We start from the raw sequence: 14,755 nt of genomic DNA on the forward strand, positions 1-14,755 counted from the left end.
TTTGAGATTTTTTTCTTTCCAAATATGAGGAAACGTTTATAATAAATACGTGCCAAGTTAATGTAATAAATACTGTAAGGCTCACTATGTCTTTCCTGCTCTTAACACCCCTATATCCCCAATAAAACCAAACAAATTTTCGGGTAGAGAGAAAATGCCCAGTTTTTAGAAATGAATGGCTCAATTTTATGGATAGAACATCTGAGGCACAGAAATGACTCTCAAGGTGATCTTTTAAAAAGTGGTCTACCTTTGGAAAATAGCTCATCTCTCACACATGGAAAAGATAAAAGATACTGTAAATCCCTGAGCACCTCACAGCAAGCAGAGTGGTTCCTCCCTCAGCCTTGAGGCGGAAGGTGGCCACACAGTTACCTGCAGAGTCCGTCTGCAGCACTGTGGTGACCTCTCTCGGACTCAGGTGATTGACTTCACTGCTGCTGTAGCGAACTGGGGTTTCCTCGTGCTCCACGGACTTCGCAGGGAGAAACTGCTTCATTCCTTTCCACCAACCTTCATTGTGGCGGTAAGCAAGAGAGACCATTAAATAAAAACCTGTGTCTGAAATTGTAACAGTGTAGTAAGAGAAATCCGGTTGCATTTAAGCCATGTCTATAACAAATATCTATATGAATTAGCCTTTACGTTCAAGCTTCCTTTTCTATTGTGGTAAAATACACAAAACATAAAATTTTTCATTCTAACCATTTTCAAGTATACAGCTCAGTGGTATCTGATAGTCATAATGTCATGTGACCACCACCACCACCCGTTTCTGTAACTTCATCTTGTGCAAGTGGAACTCTGTACCTATTAAACAGTAACTCCCTAAGTCTCCCCTCCCCCAATCCTGGCAACCACCATTCTATTCCTGTCTTGATGAGTTAACTACTCTAAGTACCTCAGGAGGGGAATCATACAGCATTTGTCTTTTGTGGACTGGTGTATTTCTCTTAGCACAAGGTCTTTAAGGTTCATCCATGTTGTGGCATACCACAGAATTTCCTTTTGATGGATGAATAATATTCCACTGCATGTATGTATGTTACATATCCGTTCATGTTTCTACGTTTTAGCTGCTGCAACATTGCTAATGAACATGGGTGTAGGAATATTTCTTTGAGACCCTGCTTTTAATTATTTTGTCCATATACCCAGAAGCTGAACTGCTGGATCATGTGGTAATTCTTTTAATTTTTTGAGGAACCACCATACTGTTTTCCACAGCAGTGGTAACATTTTACATACCCACCCAACAGTACACAGGGTTCCAGTTTCTCCACATCTTCACCACCGCTCATTTTTGATAGGCACTGTCCTGATGGGTGTGAGATGGATCTCATTGTAGTTTTGATTTTCATTTCCCTAGAGATTAGTGATGTTGAACATCATTTCATGTGTTTAATGGCCTTTTGTAGATGGTTCTTTGGAAAAATGTCCATTCAAGTCCTTTGTCCATCTTTGAATCTAGTTTTGTTGTTGAGTTTTAGAAATTCCCCACATATTCTAAATATTAATCCTTCATCAGATATATGATTTGCAAATATTTTTTCCTGTGAGTTGCCTTCTTACTCTGTGGATAGTGTCTTTTGCTTCACATAATTTAAAAATTTTCTTTAAGTCCAATTTTTCTATTTTTTCTGTTATATGGGCATTTGATGTCATAGCAAAGGAATCACTGCCAAATCCAATGTCGTGTAGCTTTTGTCCTAGTTATTTTAAAAAAATAAGTTTTATTGCTTTTAGGTCTTACATTTTGGTCCTTGATCCATTTCAAGTTGATTTTTGTATATGGTATTAGGTTAGGGTCTAAATTCATTCTTTTGCATGTGGATATCCAGTTTTCTCAGAGTCATTTGTTGAAGAGACTGTCCTTTTTCCAATGACTGGTCTGGGCACCCTTGTCAAAATCATTTGTATTTGTGAGGGCTTATTTGTATTTGTATTTCTGTGTTCTTTATTCTATTCCATTGGTCTGTATGTCCCTTTATGACAATACCACACTGTTTTGATTACTGTTGCTTTGTAGTAAGTTTGAAATCAGAAAGTATGAGCCTTCCAGTTTTCTTCTTTTTCAAGACTGTTTTGGCTATTAGGGGTCCCTGAATTTTAGGATGGATTTTTCTATTTCTGCAAAAATATCACCGGGATTTTGAATCTGTACATAGGATGTGTTCTCATTTATGTTTTTTATATTTTATTTTAGCAATGTTTTCACTGTATAAGTCTTTTACTTCCTTGGTTAATTCCTAAATATTTTACTGTTTTTGATGCTATTATAAATGGAAATGTTTTATAATTTCCTTTTCAGATTGTTTGTGTATAGAAATGCAACTGATTTTTTTTCTCAAGTTTTTTTGAAATGATTTTATTTTTGTTTAAAATAGTACAGATGTCTTTTTTCTCCCCAATGACCCATTCCATCCTTTCCCCACCATAGTCCGTGTCTTTGGGTTGTGCATATATGCATATAAATTCTTTGGTTAATCTCTCCCCCTCCACCCACCCGCCCTCTTCCATCCCTCTGACATTCGTCAGTCTGATCCATGCTTCCATGTCATTGAATCTATTCTGTTCATCAGTTTAAGTACATTAGATGCCATGTTTAAGCGAGATCATGTGATGTTTGTCTTTCTCTGCCTGGCTTATTTCACTTAGCATAATATTCTTCAGGTCTGTCCCAAAGGGTACGAGATCCTTCTTCTTTACAGCTGCATAGTATTCCATGGTGTAAATGTCCCACAGCTTTTTTATCCACTCATCTACTGATGGGCACTTGGGCTGTTTCCAGATCTTAGCTATTGTAAATTACGCTGCTATGAACATAGGGGTGCATATATTGTTTCTGATTAGTGTTTCAGGATTCTTAGGATATATTCCTAGAAGTGGGATCACTGAGTCAAACGGCAGCTCCATTTTTAATTTTCTGAGGAACCTCCATACTGTTTTCCATAGTGGCTGCACCAGTCTGCATTCCCACCAGCCCTTTTCTCCACACCCTTGCCAGCACCTGTTGTTTGTTGATTTGTTGATGGAGCCATTTAGACAGGTGTGAAGTGATACCTCATTGTGGTTTTAATTTGTATCACTCTGATGATTAGGAACGTTGAGCATTTTCTCATGTGTCTCTTGGCCATCTGTGTGTCCTCTTTGGAGAAGGGTCTATTCAGGACCTCTGCCCATTTCTTAATTGGGTTGTCTGTCTTCCTCTTGCTGAGTAGTTTGAGTTCTTTGTACACTTTGGAAATTAGCCCCTTATCAGATACATCCGTGGCAAATGTTTTCCCAGATCATGAGGTTCTTTTGTATTTTGAGGCTATTTTCTTTTGCTGCACAGAAGTTTTTTAGTTTGATGTAGTCCCATATGTTTATTTTTTCTTTTGTTTCTCTTTCCCTAGGAGATGTATCAGTGAAAATTCCACTTCGTGGGATGTCTGTGACTTTACTGCCTATGTTTTCTTCCAGGATTTTTATGGTTTCGTGACTTACATTTAAGTCTTTTATCCACTTTGAGTTTATTTTTGTGTATGGTGACAGTTGGTGGTCTACTTTCATTTTTTTGCATGTAGCTGTCCAATTTTCCCTGCACCACTTATTGAAGAGACTGTCATTACTCCATGGTATGCTCTTGCCTCTTCTGTCAAATATTAACTGGCCATAATGGCATGGGTCTATTTCTGGGGTCTCTGTTCTGTTCCATTGATCTATATGTCTGTTGTTGTACCAATACCAGGCTGTTTTGATGACAGTGGCTTTGTAGTGCAGTTTGATGTCCAGCAAAGTGAACCCTCCCACTCTGTTCGTTTTTTCTCAAGATGGCTGCAGCTATTCCGGGTCTTTTTTGGTTCCATATAAATTTTTGAAATGTTTGTTCTAGATCTGTGAAATATGCTGTTGGTATTTTATTAGGAATTGCAATGAATTTATAGATTGCTTTGGGTAGTATTGACATTTTAATGATATTAATTCTTCCAATCCATGAGCATGGTATATTCTTCCACTTGTTTAAATCTTCCTCTATTTCTTTTTTCAGTGTCCCGTAGTTTTCCGAATACAGGTCTTTTACATCTAGGTTAAGTTTATACCTAGATATCTTATTTTTTTAGTTGCAATGGTAAATGGTATTGTTTTTTGTGTCTCTCTCTGAAAGTTCATTGTTCGTGTATAAGAATGCCATTGATTTCCGGATGTTGATTTTGTATCCAGCTACCTTGCCAAATTCGTTTGACAAATCTAGCAGTACTTTGATGGAGTCGTTAGGGTTTTCTATGTACAATATCATGTCATCTGTAAATTACGACAGTTTTACTTCCTCCTTTCCAATTTGGATACCTTTTATGTTTTCTTTCTGTCTGATGGGCGTGGCAAGGACTTCTAGTACTATGTTGACTAAAAGTGGTGAAAGTAGACATCCCTGTCTTGTTCCTGTTTTTAAGGGAAATGATTTTAGTTTTTGACCATTGAGTATGATGTTGGCTGTAAGTTTGTCACATATGGCCTTTATTATGCAACTGATTTTTGTGTTGACTTTGTATCCTGCTACTTTGCTGAATTAATTTATTAATTCTACTGGTTTTTTTTGGTGGAATCTTTAAGATTAGTTCTTTAAATGTTTGGTAGAGCTTACTAGTCAAGCCATCAGGTCCAGGACTTTTCTCTGTTGGTAGATTTTTTATTACAAACTCAGATCCTTTACTAGTTATAGGTCTATTCAGGTTTCCCATTTCTTCATGATTCAATCTTGGCAGGTTTTGTGTTTCTAAGAATTTATCCGTTTCATCTAGGTTACTCAATTTTTGGTGTACAATTGTTCATAGTACTGTCTTATAATCCTTTGCATTTCCACATAATTGGTCATGTCCCCATTTTCACTTCTGATTTTAGTACTCTGAATCTTCTCTCCTTTCTTTAAGTTCTTCCAGCTAAAGGTTTGTTACTTTTGTCGATTTTTTTTAAGAACCAACTTTTGGTTTCACTGATTTTCTCTATTGTTTTCCTTTTCTCTATTTTGTTTATCTCTGCTCTAAATCTTTAGTATTTCCCTCCTTATGGAAGCTTTGGGTTTACTTTGTTCTTCTTTTACTAGTCCTTAAGTTGTTCAAGATTTATTTTTTGCTTTGATAGACTATACAGTACAAAGCAGAATGTGGCAGAAATCACGATCAAAAGCACAGACAAAAGCAGATCACTAGCCAGATACAGTAATTTTTTTCTTTCAAAAAATACTTTCCACGATCCATCCTAGCAGCAGGTGATCAGCTCCCACAATTGCTCTTTTCTACCCTGCTCACAGTGGTGAATGCTTTTGGCTCCTAACAGCTGTTTGGTAGTGAGACAGGGAAGTAGCAGACCTGTAGGGGGCCTCTGGTGTAACTTGCAGCAATCTACCTGCCACACAGAGCTGGAATTCAGAAGATGGCAACCTATCATGGGCAGAGATGGCATACTTCACAGATTCCTAAACTGCGGGACTCTACTTGGTAAATACTCAGAGCAGAGTGACAAACACACACTGTTACTAGGATTAAAATCCTTTGCTTCTTACACAGTGTTCACAGAGGCCTCAAAGAAAGCTGGTCTCAAGAGAAATAGATACCTGATAAAAACCAGACAAGTTTTCCAGAAAAAAAAGAATTCCTTTCCTTTTCACTACTTATTGACTAGAAGAGATTGGACAGAAGAGTAAAAATGATCAGAAGAGAGGAGGAATGCCATTTTCCTGACAGTGCTGGGGAGTTTACGTGGACCCGAAAACAACTTCCCTTTTGCTACTGCCACCTGGAGGGGGCAGCTTCCCCCAATGGAAAGAGATGCAATGTCATGAGTTACCTGCCCGGTCCCAGTAAGGTAAATCATAGGTGCCTTCAGTTTTTTTCTTTCTGGAAAAATACAGGGGAAAAAGTTAGCAAATAGAGTGAATTCACTAGTAAGACAGCTCTGAAATTGCAGGATAAACACCAAAGTTAATAATTAGTCAAGAGTACACATTTCCACTGGCTGATCTACCTGGGAGAGGCCTCTATTTCATTCTCAATAAATATTAACTGCCTCCTGAGACAGATATCTTGTTTCCCAACTATTTCAAAAGGAATAAAGAAATAAAAAAGGCTCATTCTATAGATAAAAATACTGAATCAAATCAAAGATCCAGCCCTGAAATGTGGGGTTTCTATGGGGAAATCATGTCAGGTCTAATTTGGTTTCAAATACAAATTTCACAGAACAACAAAAACCCCACATTTTCTTCTGTATTGTTGTTTCAAATTTCCTCCTTTTCTTCTATCGTCCCTGTCCCAGAGAAGTTCCAAGTGTCACATACCTTTCGTTGCACAGAATGAATTCCCCCAACCATCCCAGGTTAAGTAAACAGTGACAAATGGCCAAGGGGAGAAAACAGGATTCTCCAGGCCTGGGTGGTGAGACTCACCTGTACAACAAAGAAGGCTCTGCCCAGTCCACCCCTCACAATTCTGACATGTCCCCCCCAGGAGAGGTCTCCCATCCCTCCGTTAAGAATTACTATCTACCTAGAGGCTTTTACAAAGGGCCGTTTCCGATTCAAGTATGTAAGTCCAATTAATTAATGCTTTGCAAGCTAGAGAAAAAGCACACACGTGTACTAGTGCATAAATGTGGACAAGGTGGTTATGTTACATGATTTGCTCCAGATCACAAATGTGTACTTCCTACTTGGAAACATGCTACTCCCATATTAGACTATGTTTTTATTACAGACATTAAAATGTCACCATTTTAGAGTCTGGCTGTATTTAAAATAAAACATTTCATTATTCCAAAGTAAAGTACAATGTAAAATGTGTGGAAGAGATGGTAGAGGTGCTGAAGCTATTAATCAAAAACTGGAATGTGAGAGAAATAATAAAATCCTGGTTTAATAATTAGTGCTTTTCTCCTTGCAAATCCTCTACCAAAAGACTTCTAAATAAGAGGACATCAATAATCTTTTCTAAATGGAAGTCAGGTGCCCTATATGGCTGGGACAATTAATTGAATGGTATGATCATTAGCCAAGGGTTGTACTATACTTTGTGTAATCTCAAGGGGAAAAGCTTCAGGTTATTCATTCATTACATGTCAAGTGCTGACAGCAGCCTGGCATGGGTTAGGTTTCAGTGGGTTGCGGCTGACTTCATCATGCTCCTCTCCGCAGCCCTTTAAGAGCATCTCCTTCTTTGCTCCTTGTTGTGAAGCCAGCCGTCAGCAATTTCAACCACCAGGCTTAGAAGTAACTTCAGTTCTGCAGCTCAGACCTTGTGTCCTAAACAGACGTGTTCCACCTGTCTCTCGGGAGTCCGCATGTCCACACGGTTCTTTAAGCACCGTCCCAAACTCGACTCGTCTCCCTCTCAACAGTTCTCCTGTGGCCTCAACCCCACACCCTGTGCTTCAACCATGGTGGATTCGACTTTATTGCCTGGTTGGTTCAGAGGGAGCAGTGGTTAAGAGCCTGGGATCTGCAGCCAGGTACAAAACTTCACTCTGCCATGTACTGGCCAGTGACCTCGGGCAAGTAATTGATGCTCCCTTCTCACTTTCTTCTTCTGTGAAATGGGATTTATGACAGGATCTTTTTCATAGGCTGTTTTGAGGATTAGTTAAAACATGCAAAGCATTTAGAGTAACGCCTGAAATCATTTAACTTTCTATAAAAATTAGCTGTTGCTGCTGTTCTCATCACTACTACTGCTGCTGTCCAGTTCCCTGGAAGTATCACGAATTTTCTTTTTCCTGGACTTCCCTAAAGCCTTTTCCCCCTCCTCCTTTACCTACTGCCCTCATACTAACTTGGGTCTATGGATAACCTCCTGAACACCATGAATCTGGGGCCCCCTGGGATCCACGTCAGTACCATGGCCTGTATTTTCTGCATTGTATCTTCTCCCGTTCCATAAGCTTTGGGGTCATCATAGGCCTCCTAGCACAAGGCTCAATACTTGGCACAGGGTAGGAGCTCAAATGTTTGCTGAATGGCTGAACAAAAGTCATTCTCTTGCTCCACCAAACCTGTCCCTCCTGCTCTGTTACCTCACCTTATGACGTCCCTACTGGTCTAACTGCACAAGCCATAAACTTCAGATCACCTTGGATCCCTCCCACTTCCTTGACATGACAGCCAGTCATGCATCCCATTGATGCCACTGGGACATATCCCACCCCCGCCCAAGCAGTTTCCTAATTCATCTTTCTGCCTCTTCTGGTCTCTCCTTTTCAATCCACTCTGCAAAACTCCTGCCACTATCTTTGTCCAGTCATCTGGTAATACCAACTATGTGCTTAACACACTCCAATGATTTCCCCTTCTACAGAATGAAATCCAGACTTTTCTCTCCCAGAACGCTCTCCCTGGCCCTGGCCCAGGCTGCATTTCGTGGTTCTCTCTCGGTGCTCTCCCAAGCCAAGCCCCCGGCAATGACTCCCTATGCCGCCCACATCCCACATCTCCGTGCCTTTGCTCAAGCAGTTCCCTCAGTCTGGGCGTTCTCTACCTTCCACCATCTAGCCAAATCCAATTCCTTCTTTCTTAGTAAAACATGTGAATCTTAAGGATGACTTTCAGAAAAGATTTCAAAAACTCTGATGGTTCTCGCATTTGCCCTCTCTAGCACTTCTTAAATAGCTCTCCAAATTACAGAGTTCCTCACTTTGCCTCACACCTTGAAGATCACAATGGTGTTTCATCCCTTTGGTAAATATTGCTAAGCACCTACTATGTGTTAGACATTTTTCTTATTAATATGTGTATCCCAGTATCCAGTGCAAAATTTGATACAATAAAGTTACCCAGTGACTGACTGTATAAATGAACACACTCATGTTTTATAATAAAGGAGGAAACATGTATTTTTTTTTAATGACTATCTTAGCTCTCTCCAAAAGATGAATTATATAGTTCACCCTGGGTATTTAGTTTCTATTTCACATTTGGAAACATCCCGTCTAGGACTGATTAGGTGAACCGCTTATATACTAACCTGTTTCTCCAATGCCAGGCACACACTGATGTGAGAATGAGAGTGGTGAGGACCATGACGAGCACCGGGACAAGTACTGCAGCCAAGGCTACGTCTGAAATGTACCAAAGGCAGCAATTATGACGGGGAAGAGTGAAGATTACCCACATCAGCTTTCAAAGGTTTCTATCTCAAAAAATACCATAAACATTATTTAAGAAGTGAGGCTGGGCATGAGTTGATAACCTCAGAAGTTTTCATGGATATGTGGAAGTTCGTCGCACTATTTGATTCACTCTGTATTACACTTAAACTTTTTCATAGTAGCTTCACCAGGACAATGATTGAGAATGATTGATAAACTGAGACAATATATTCTGCATGTGATAAAGGGTTATTCTAGTTAATACATTACAGAATATACAAGTAAAAAATAACAGAAAAGTTGGCGGAGAGGAACGAACAACCCATTAAAAAAACAAGTGACCATTCAACATGTTAGCCTCACTGGTAATCAGAGAAATGGAAGTTAAAACAGTAAGATCCTATTTCTGCTTATCAAATTGGTAAACATTTAAAAGAACTAATTGTTCAAGAGGGTATTAGGAAAAAGGTATTTTTATGGGACTATAAATTGATACTTCCTGTATCACTTGGGGGCAATACGAATAAACAATGATGATTTGGCAAGTCCATATCTAGAATTTATTCCTGGGAAAAAATTAAGATGACATTCAAGGATGAATCTTTAAAGAGGTTGCTTCTGTATCTGTGGAAGAGTGAAAAACTGGAGACAATCCAAATGCCCAACAATGAAAGGGAGTAAGTACATTGTGGTATCCTCCTTATAGTAAAATATCACCCAGAAAAAGGAAATGATGTTGCAACATGAGGGCACAATATTTATAGATACAGGAAGGAGACAATGTCCGGTTAAGCACATAAAGCCAATGTGTGTATCAACAGGGCAGAAACAGACACTGCTGGATCCTGCAGGGAGGAGGAGGTCATTTGATCCCCTTATCTCACTCCACAGATAAAGAATCCTGGGCCCAGGTATAGAAAAGTCTGCCTAAGGTCATCTGGGACATTAGTTTCTTCCTTCATCTGTCAGCCCCTCCTGACTCCGAGGACAGCAGCAACTACTGATATCCACCAGGGATACCAGGGGCTAAGTACCAGACACTGTGTCAGGCCTCATTCACTTTTAATTGTGTCCAAAGAACAGAAAGAGGCTGATAACAGGAGAGGGTGAGGATGACCAATAACATGAGGCCTCTGAGAGGCTGGGAGGATGGGAACTTGGGCACAGGTGGTGATCGGTCTTGGGCTGTACAAAGAACCCCCTTTTTTAGTGCAGTAGACAAGAGGGTACACGTGAGTTTTGTAGGTTCCACAAAAAGGGATTTTCCTTCTAATGGCTTCTTCTTTCTTCGTGAAGTTGAAGAGGGTACCGGGGGTGAGTGAAGATCTTAGGGTTAAGGTTTTATAGAATATGGAGGCAACTGTTGAGAACAAACAGAAGAGCTAACCCGGGAACCAGAAAGGCAGCCTGCTGGTGCTGAGGCCCCCCTGGAGGAGGGGCTGGAAGTTACAGCGGCACAATCTGTCCATGACACGCTTCCTCCAGCATCACTCTCACCCTGAATGTAAAAATGGAGAAGTGCATACAACAGAAATCCTGACTCAGGCTAGAAAGCACTAAGAATCAGGAAAGTCAACGTGCTTTATCTCTAAAATTTGTGAAATTGGAGGGCGAACAATCAGGGTTCAGATGGATGCAATCAGAGGCATTAAAACGCCTGCTTGGGTTTGGGTCTACACAGCACTGGTCCCAGAGGCTAGACCCTTTCGATTAAAAACACCTGCACATTCTTTGTTCTTTTTAATCTTGCAGGGATCCTGGCTCTGGAAGAAAATGCTTTAAGGGCACTTCTAGTTTTAGATTTTAAGGTTCTACAATCAGATTTCAAGATGGGCAATGCATGTGGTCTGGGTTCTGCCCAAACACTTGCCTCCTGCAAACTGGAAAGAAACTCTCTGTGGAGATACTAAGATCCCTCGGCTCTGAGAACTAAACGCTTCTTGCTAGATTTCCCTGCAGCATGAGAAAAGAAATTTGTTTGGAAGATAGGAAAGAAATTGACAAGTTGAAAGTTATCTGAATCCAGACAAATTTTCAGAAAATGAGGATGATTAAAGTTCTGGGTGGCACAAGTTACGATGAATGAGCTGCAATCTCCCCTCTGCGCTGTCCTGAGAACGCGTGTGCTTTATTTATCTGCCAGCACTGAAACATTCCTCTAGGACACAGGCGCTTCTTTTCCTGTAGTCAGCTGAAACTTTGTTTTTCAACAACTTATAAAATCAAAGAACTATTATGTTTTGTATGTTAATACCTTATCATTAATAAAATTTGAAAGTAAACCCTACTAATATATTTATACTTACAATCTGAAAAATTATAATTGCAAACATTTTAAAAAGAGATTAGTTTTTTTATGTGTTAACTCAGAGTATTTTTTAAAAAGTATTAATTTTCACCAAAACATTTTTCTCTTCTTTTTGCCACCAAATTCCCTATCCAACCAATTAATATATAATAAAGAGAAAAGGTTTGTTTCCTGCTATGCTTTTCATTTCTAGAAATATTTCTAGGCATGAGACTCCACAATGTTTAGCTGCATAGAGACAAAAACTGCAAGAGGAGGTCTACAATAGAGCAGCCACCTCTCTTTTTTTTTTGGTTAATCCTTACCCAAGGATATTTTTTCCATTGCTTTTTAGAGGGAGTGGAAGGTGGGGAGAGAGAGACATCGATGTGAGACAGTCACATCGATTGGTTGCCTCCCACACACGCCCCAACCAGGGCCAGGGATCAAACCTGCAACCCAGGTACATGGGCTTGACCGGAATCAAACCCGTGACCCTTCCGTAAGTGGACACTCTTACCACTGAGCCACACCGGCAAGGGCCAGCCGTCTCTAAATATTTAAAGAACAATTCTACATGGCTCCAGAGAACAGAACTTAGAGCAAAAAAGCCAGTCTTCCCCCAAGAGAGGGAATCAATTTTCTTGCTACACTTAAAAAACTCCAGTCCAAGGACAAGAAACAGAGTTTAAAAGCTAGAAATGTTCTTAGAAACTTAAATTGCAAACAGTAAAACAAGTCTACAGACAGGTATGAACGTTGGGTTGCCCACCTTTGGTGACATCTGGAGTTACAGTTGTGTTCCTGATATCAGGAGCGGCAGTGGTTTGTTCTGTCTGTGCAGGAAATTCATTGCTCCTGCGAGGTTGTAGCGGCTGAGTGAATTTTGGGCGATGACCTAGAAAAACAAAAAGGTTTAAAAACTCTTTATTCTTTTATCTACGTCAACTTGATTAAAATAAAGTTACTTTACAATGCTTTTAACATACTTATGGAAAGTTATACCACAAATCCAGGGGCTATGAAATTCTCATGTTTAAAGGAGGCGTACCTCTGGCTATTTTTGGAGGGGCTGTAGTGTTTCTGAGGTCATTGCTGTTCCGAGGAGGTGGAGGTGGAGGTGGAGTGAGTTTTGGAGGACGACCTTGAAAAATGGTTTAGAAAATAGTAATTTAAATGTCTTTACCATTTCCTAGAATACTTAATTCTGCACAGTCATTTTAAACCTCAGAGAGAAACATGTCAGAAGGACAAATATATTCTGCATTAAATGCACAAATATATTGGGACTTCACCGTTTTTAAATAATTAAATTGTCTGAGAGTAGGGAGGCGAATGATGCTGAACTCTAAAGCTATAAAAATTTTACTGTGATGTGATCTACTCAGCAATTCATTTAATAAATATGTATGGAGGGCCCACTATGTGTTAGGCACTGTGGCAGTTCTTAGGGATACAACGGTAAACAGGGCATTAAAATATTATATAATGTTGAAGGAAGTTACTCCCACTTTTAACTTATTCAAAGTGAAAGTCATTTAGAGGTTACTACTGTGTAATCAATCATCAGTGCTTATGTGATACAAGGATTATATACATGAAACCTGATTAAAAACTGTTAAGGTTGAGACTAGATTTGGAAAGCAATCTCGTGACTTCTCATCCCGGGTGCCCTCTCTTCTACTTGTAATTCTGGAAATTGTTTTGATGTCTAACTTTTTAAGAGGATAACTATTTCTTTTTAAAAATTCCTTTAGGAAGATAATGTAATTTAGAGGTTACACACTGTTATTAATTACTTTCTCTGAGAATAGCACTTAGCATTCTTAATCAATCCAGTGAAAAAAACACGTTTGAAACATACTGTTGCTTTACCTTTAGGAATAAACTGACATCCAAGCAGTTCCACTTTCATGGCAATTTTCTGCTGCCATTGGGTAGGATTCACTCTAATAAAACGTGCAATAATTGGTGGCAAAAAGTTATTACGCACATCCTGGTGATAATCTTTGTTTCCTTGAAATATCTTTAAAAAACAAAAAATTGGTACTTTACATCAACAGAGGCCAGGGCTAAATTGCTCCACTGAAACATGTTTTTGGGTGTGTTTTTTTTTGTTGTGGGCCTTAAATGAGATCTGCAAAGTACGACAATAAGAATTAATTTTTAAGAAAGTAAATCACAATTTGGAAAATTATTAAGAGGCTGCACATTCTTCATCAAAAATTTATAAAAGAAAAATACAGAATATAAAAATGATGTTAAGATGATACAAACAAGAATGCTAACTTGGCTATTTGAGAAGAGAGCTTCAACTGCAATGAGATGGTATATTGTTATTAATGAATCAGTAACTCTAGTCCTGTAGAATTCCCAACTATATAAATATGTTGATTTTATTTTCAAAGCAAAGCATAACTGATCATATGAGATCTCAGAGGAAATGCTTTACTGTTCACTTTTCATAATTTTTCTCTCAATAAATAGACTGAAAATGAACATATACTAACACACACACAACAGTTATATAGCTCCACCTACTGGATAAACTACATAAACACAGTTCCCATATTCTGTTGTTCTCTGAGCCAGAAAAGGGACACTGTTCCCTGCCTAATGTAACCATCGTCACTAAACAGCAACGGATGCATTACGTGAATAATCCTTAGGTAAAAATATGATTTCAAGGACTATCTTATTCCCTCAGCTACTTCAACCAAATAACGATAGTACCTTACACTGGAAGAGCCCTTAATCACAGAGCATTTCCTATGATTAAGTCAGTTCCTCTCTATGACAGCCCTACGAAAGGGGCAGAACCCAGGAAACTGCAGCTCAGAATCGGATCCCACAGTCTGTCAGTGACAGAACAGCGACTTGAATGTGTGTCTTCAGACCTATGGTTAGGGCTCTACGAAGCAAAAAAGGCCCTCCCTGTTCCTACAGGCCAGATCATCTACAGGTAGATTCTAAAGACCATTAATAAATGAACACCTTCCTAAAATCAAAGTGGCTTATTTTTATCTGTTAAGGTAGGAACAAGTAAATGTTTACTTCCTCAATCATGTCATTTCCAAATATTATAGCTATTTTTTTCCTGGCCGAGTCACCATGACATTAGATTGTAAACTTCTAAGATGTGTTAATATCCTTCATTTTCTAAGAAGTTTAATTTGAAATTACAATAATTTCCACACGAGTAATCTTCCATTATTTCCTCAGATATTACTCTGAAATAAAATGAAGGCAATTATTTACAGTTTATCACTTTAGTGGAATAAAAATAATAAATAAACATCATTTTGGGACATAAAAACTATATCCCTGAGATCTTACTCCATACTGCAGTCT

General features: G+C 39.0%; 1 protein-coding gene across 3 annotated transcripts in view; it reads right to left on the bottom strand.

Annotated features, from left to right (window-relative positions):
- DCBLD2 (discoidin, CUB and LCCL domain containing 2) overlaps positions 1 to 14,755 on the bottom strand; it is an 80,045-nt gene that overhangs the window by 4,070 nt on the left and 61,220 nt on the right. For all 3 annotated transcript variants that reach the window (XM_081138694.1, XM_081138693.1, XM_081138695.1), the window contains 6 exons: positions 13,280 to 13,430; positions 12,456 to 12,548; positions 12,177 to 12,302; positions 8,994 to 9,087; positions 5,830 to 5,879; positions 376 to 513 (listed from right to left, as the gene is read on the bottom strand). In XM_081138694.1, the coding sequence (XP_080994820.1) occupies positions 376 to 513; positions 5,830 to 5,879; positions 8,994 to 9,087; positions 12,177 to 12,302; positions 12,456 to 12,548; positions 13,280 to 13,430 (652 nt within the window). The remainder of the gene's footprint in view (positions 1 to 375; positions 514 to 5,829; positions 5,880 to 8,993; positions 9,088 to 12,176; positions 12,303 to 12,455; positions 12,549 to 13,279; positions 13,431 to 14,755) is intronic.

The sequence above is a fragment of the Miniopterus schreibersii genome (genome assembly GCF_964146895.1).
Source record: "Miniopterus schreibersii genome assembly, chromosome: 5".
NCBI lineage: Eukaryota > Metazoa > Chordata > Mammalia > Chiroptera > Miniopteridae > Miniopterus > Miniopterus schreibersii.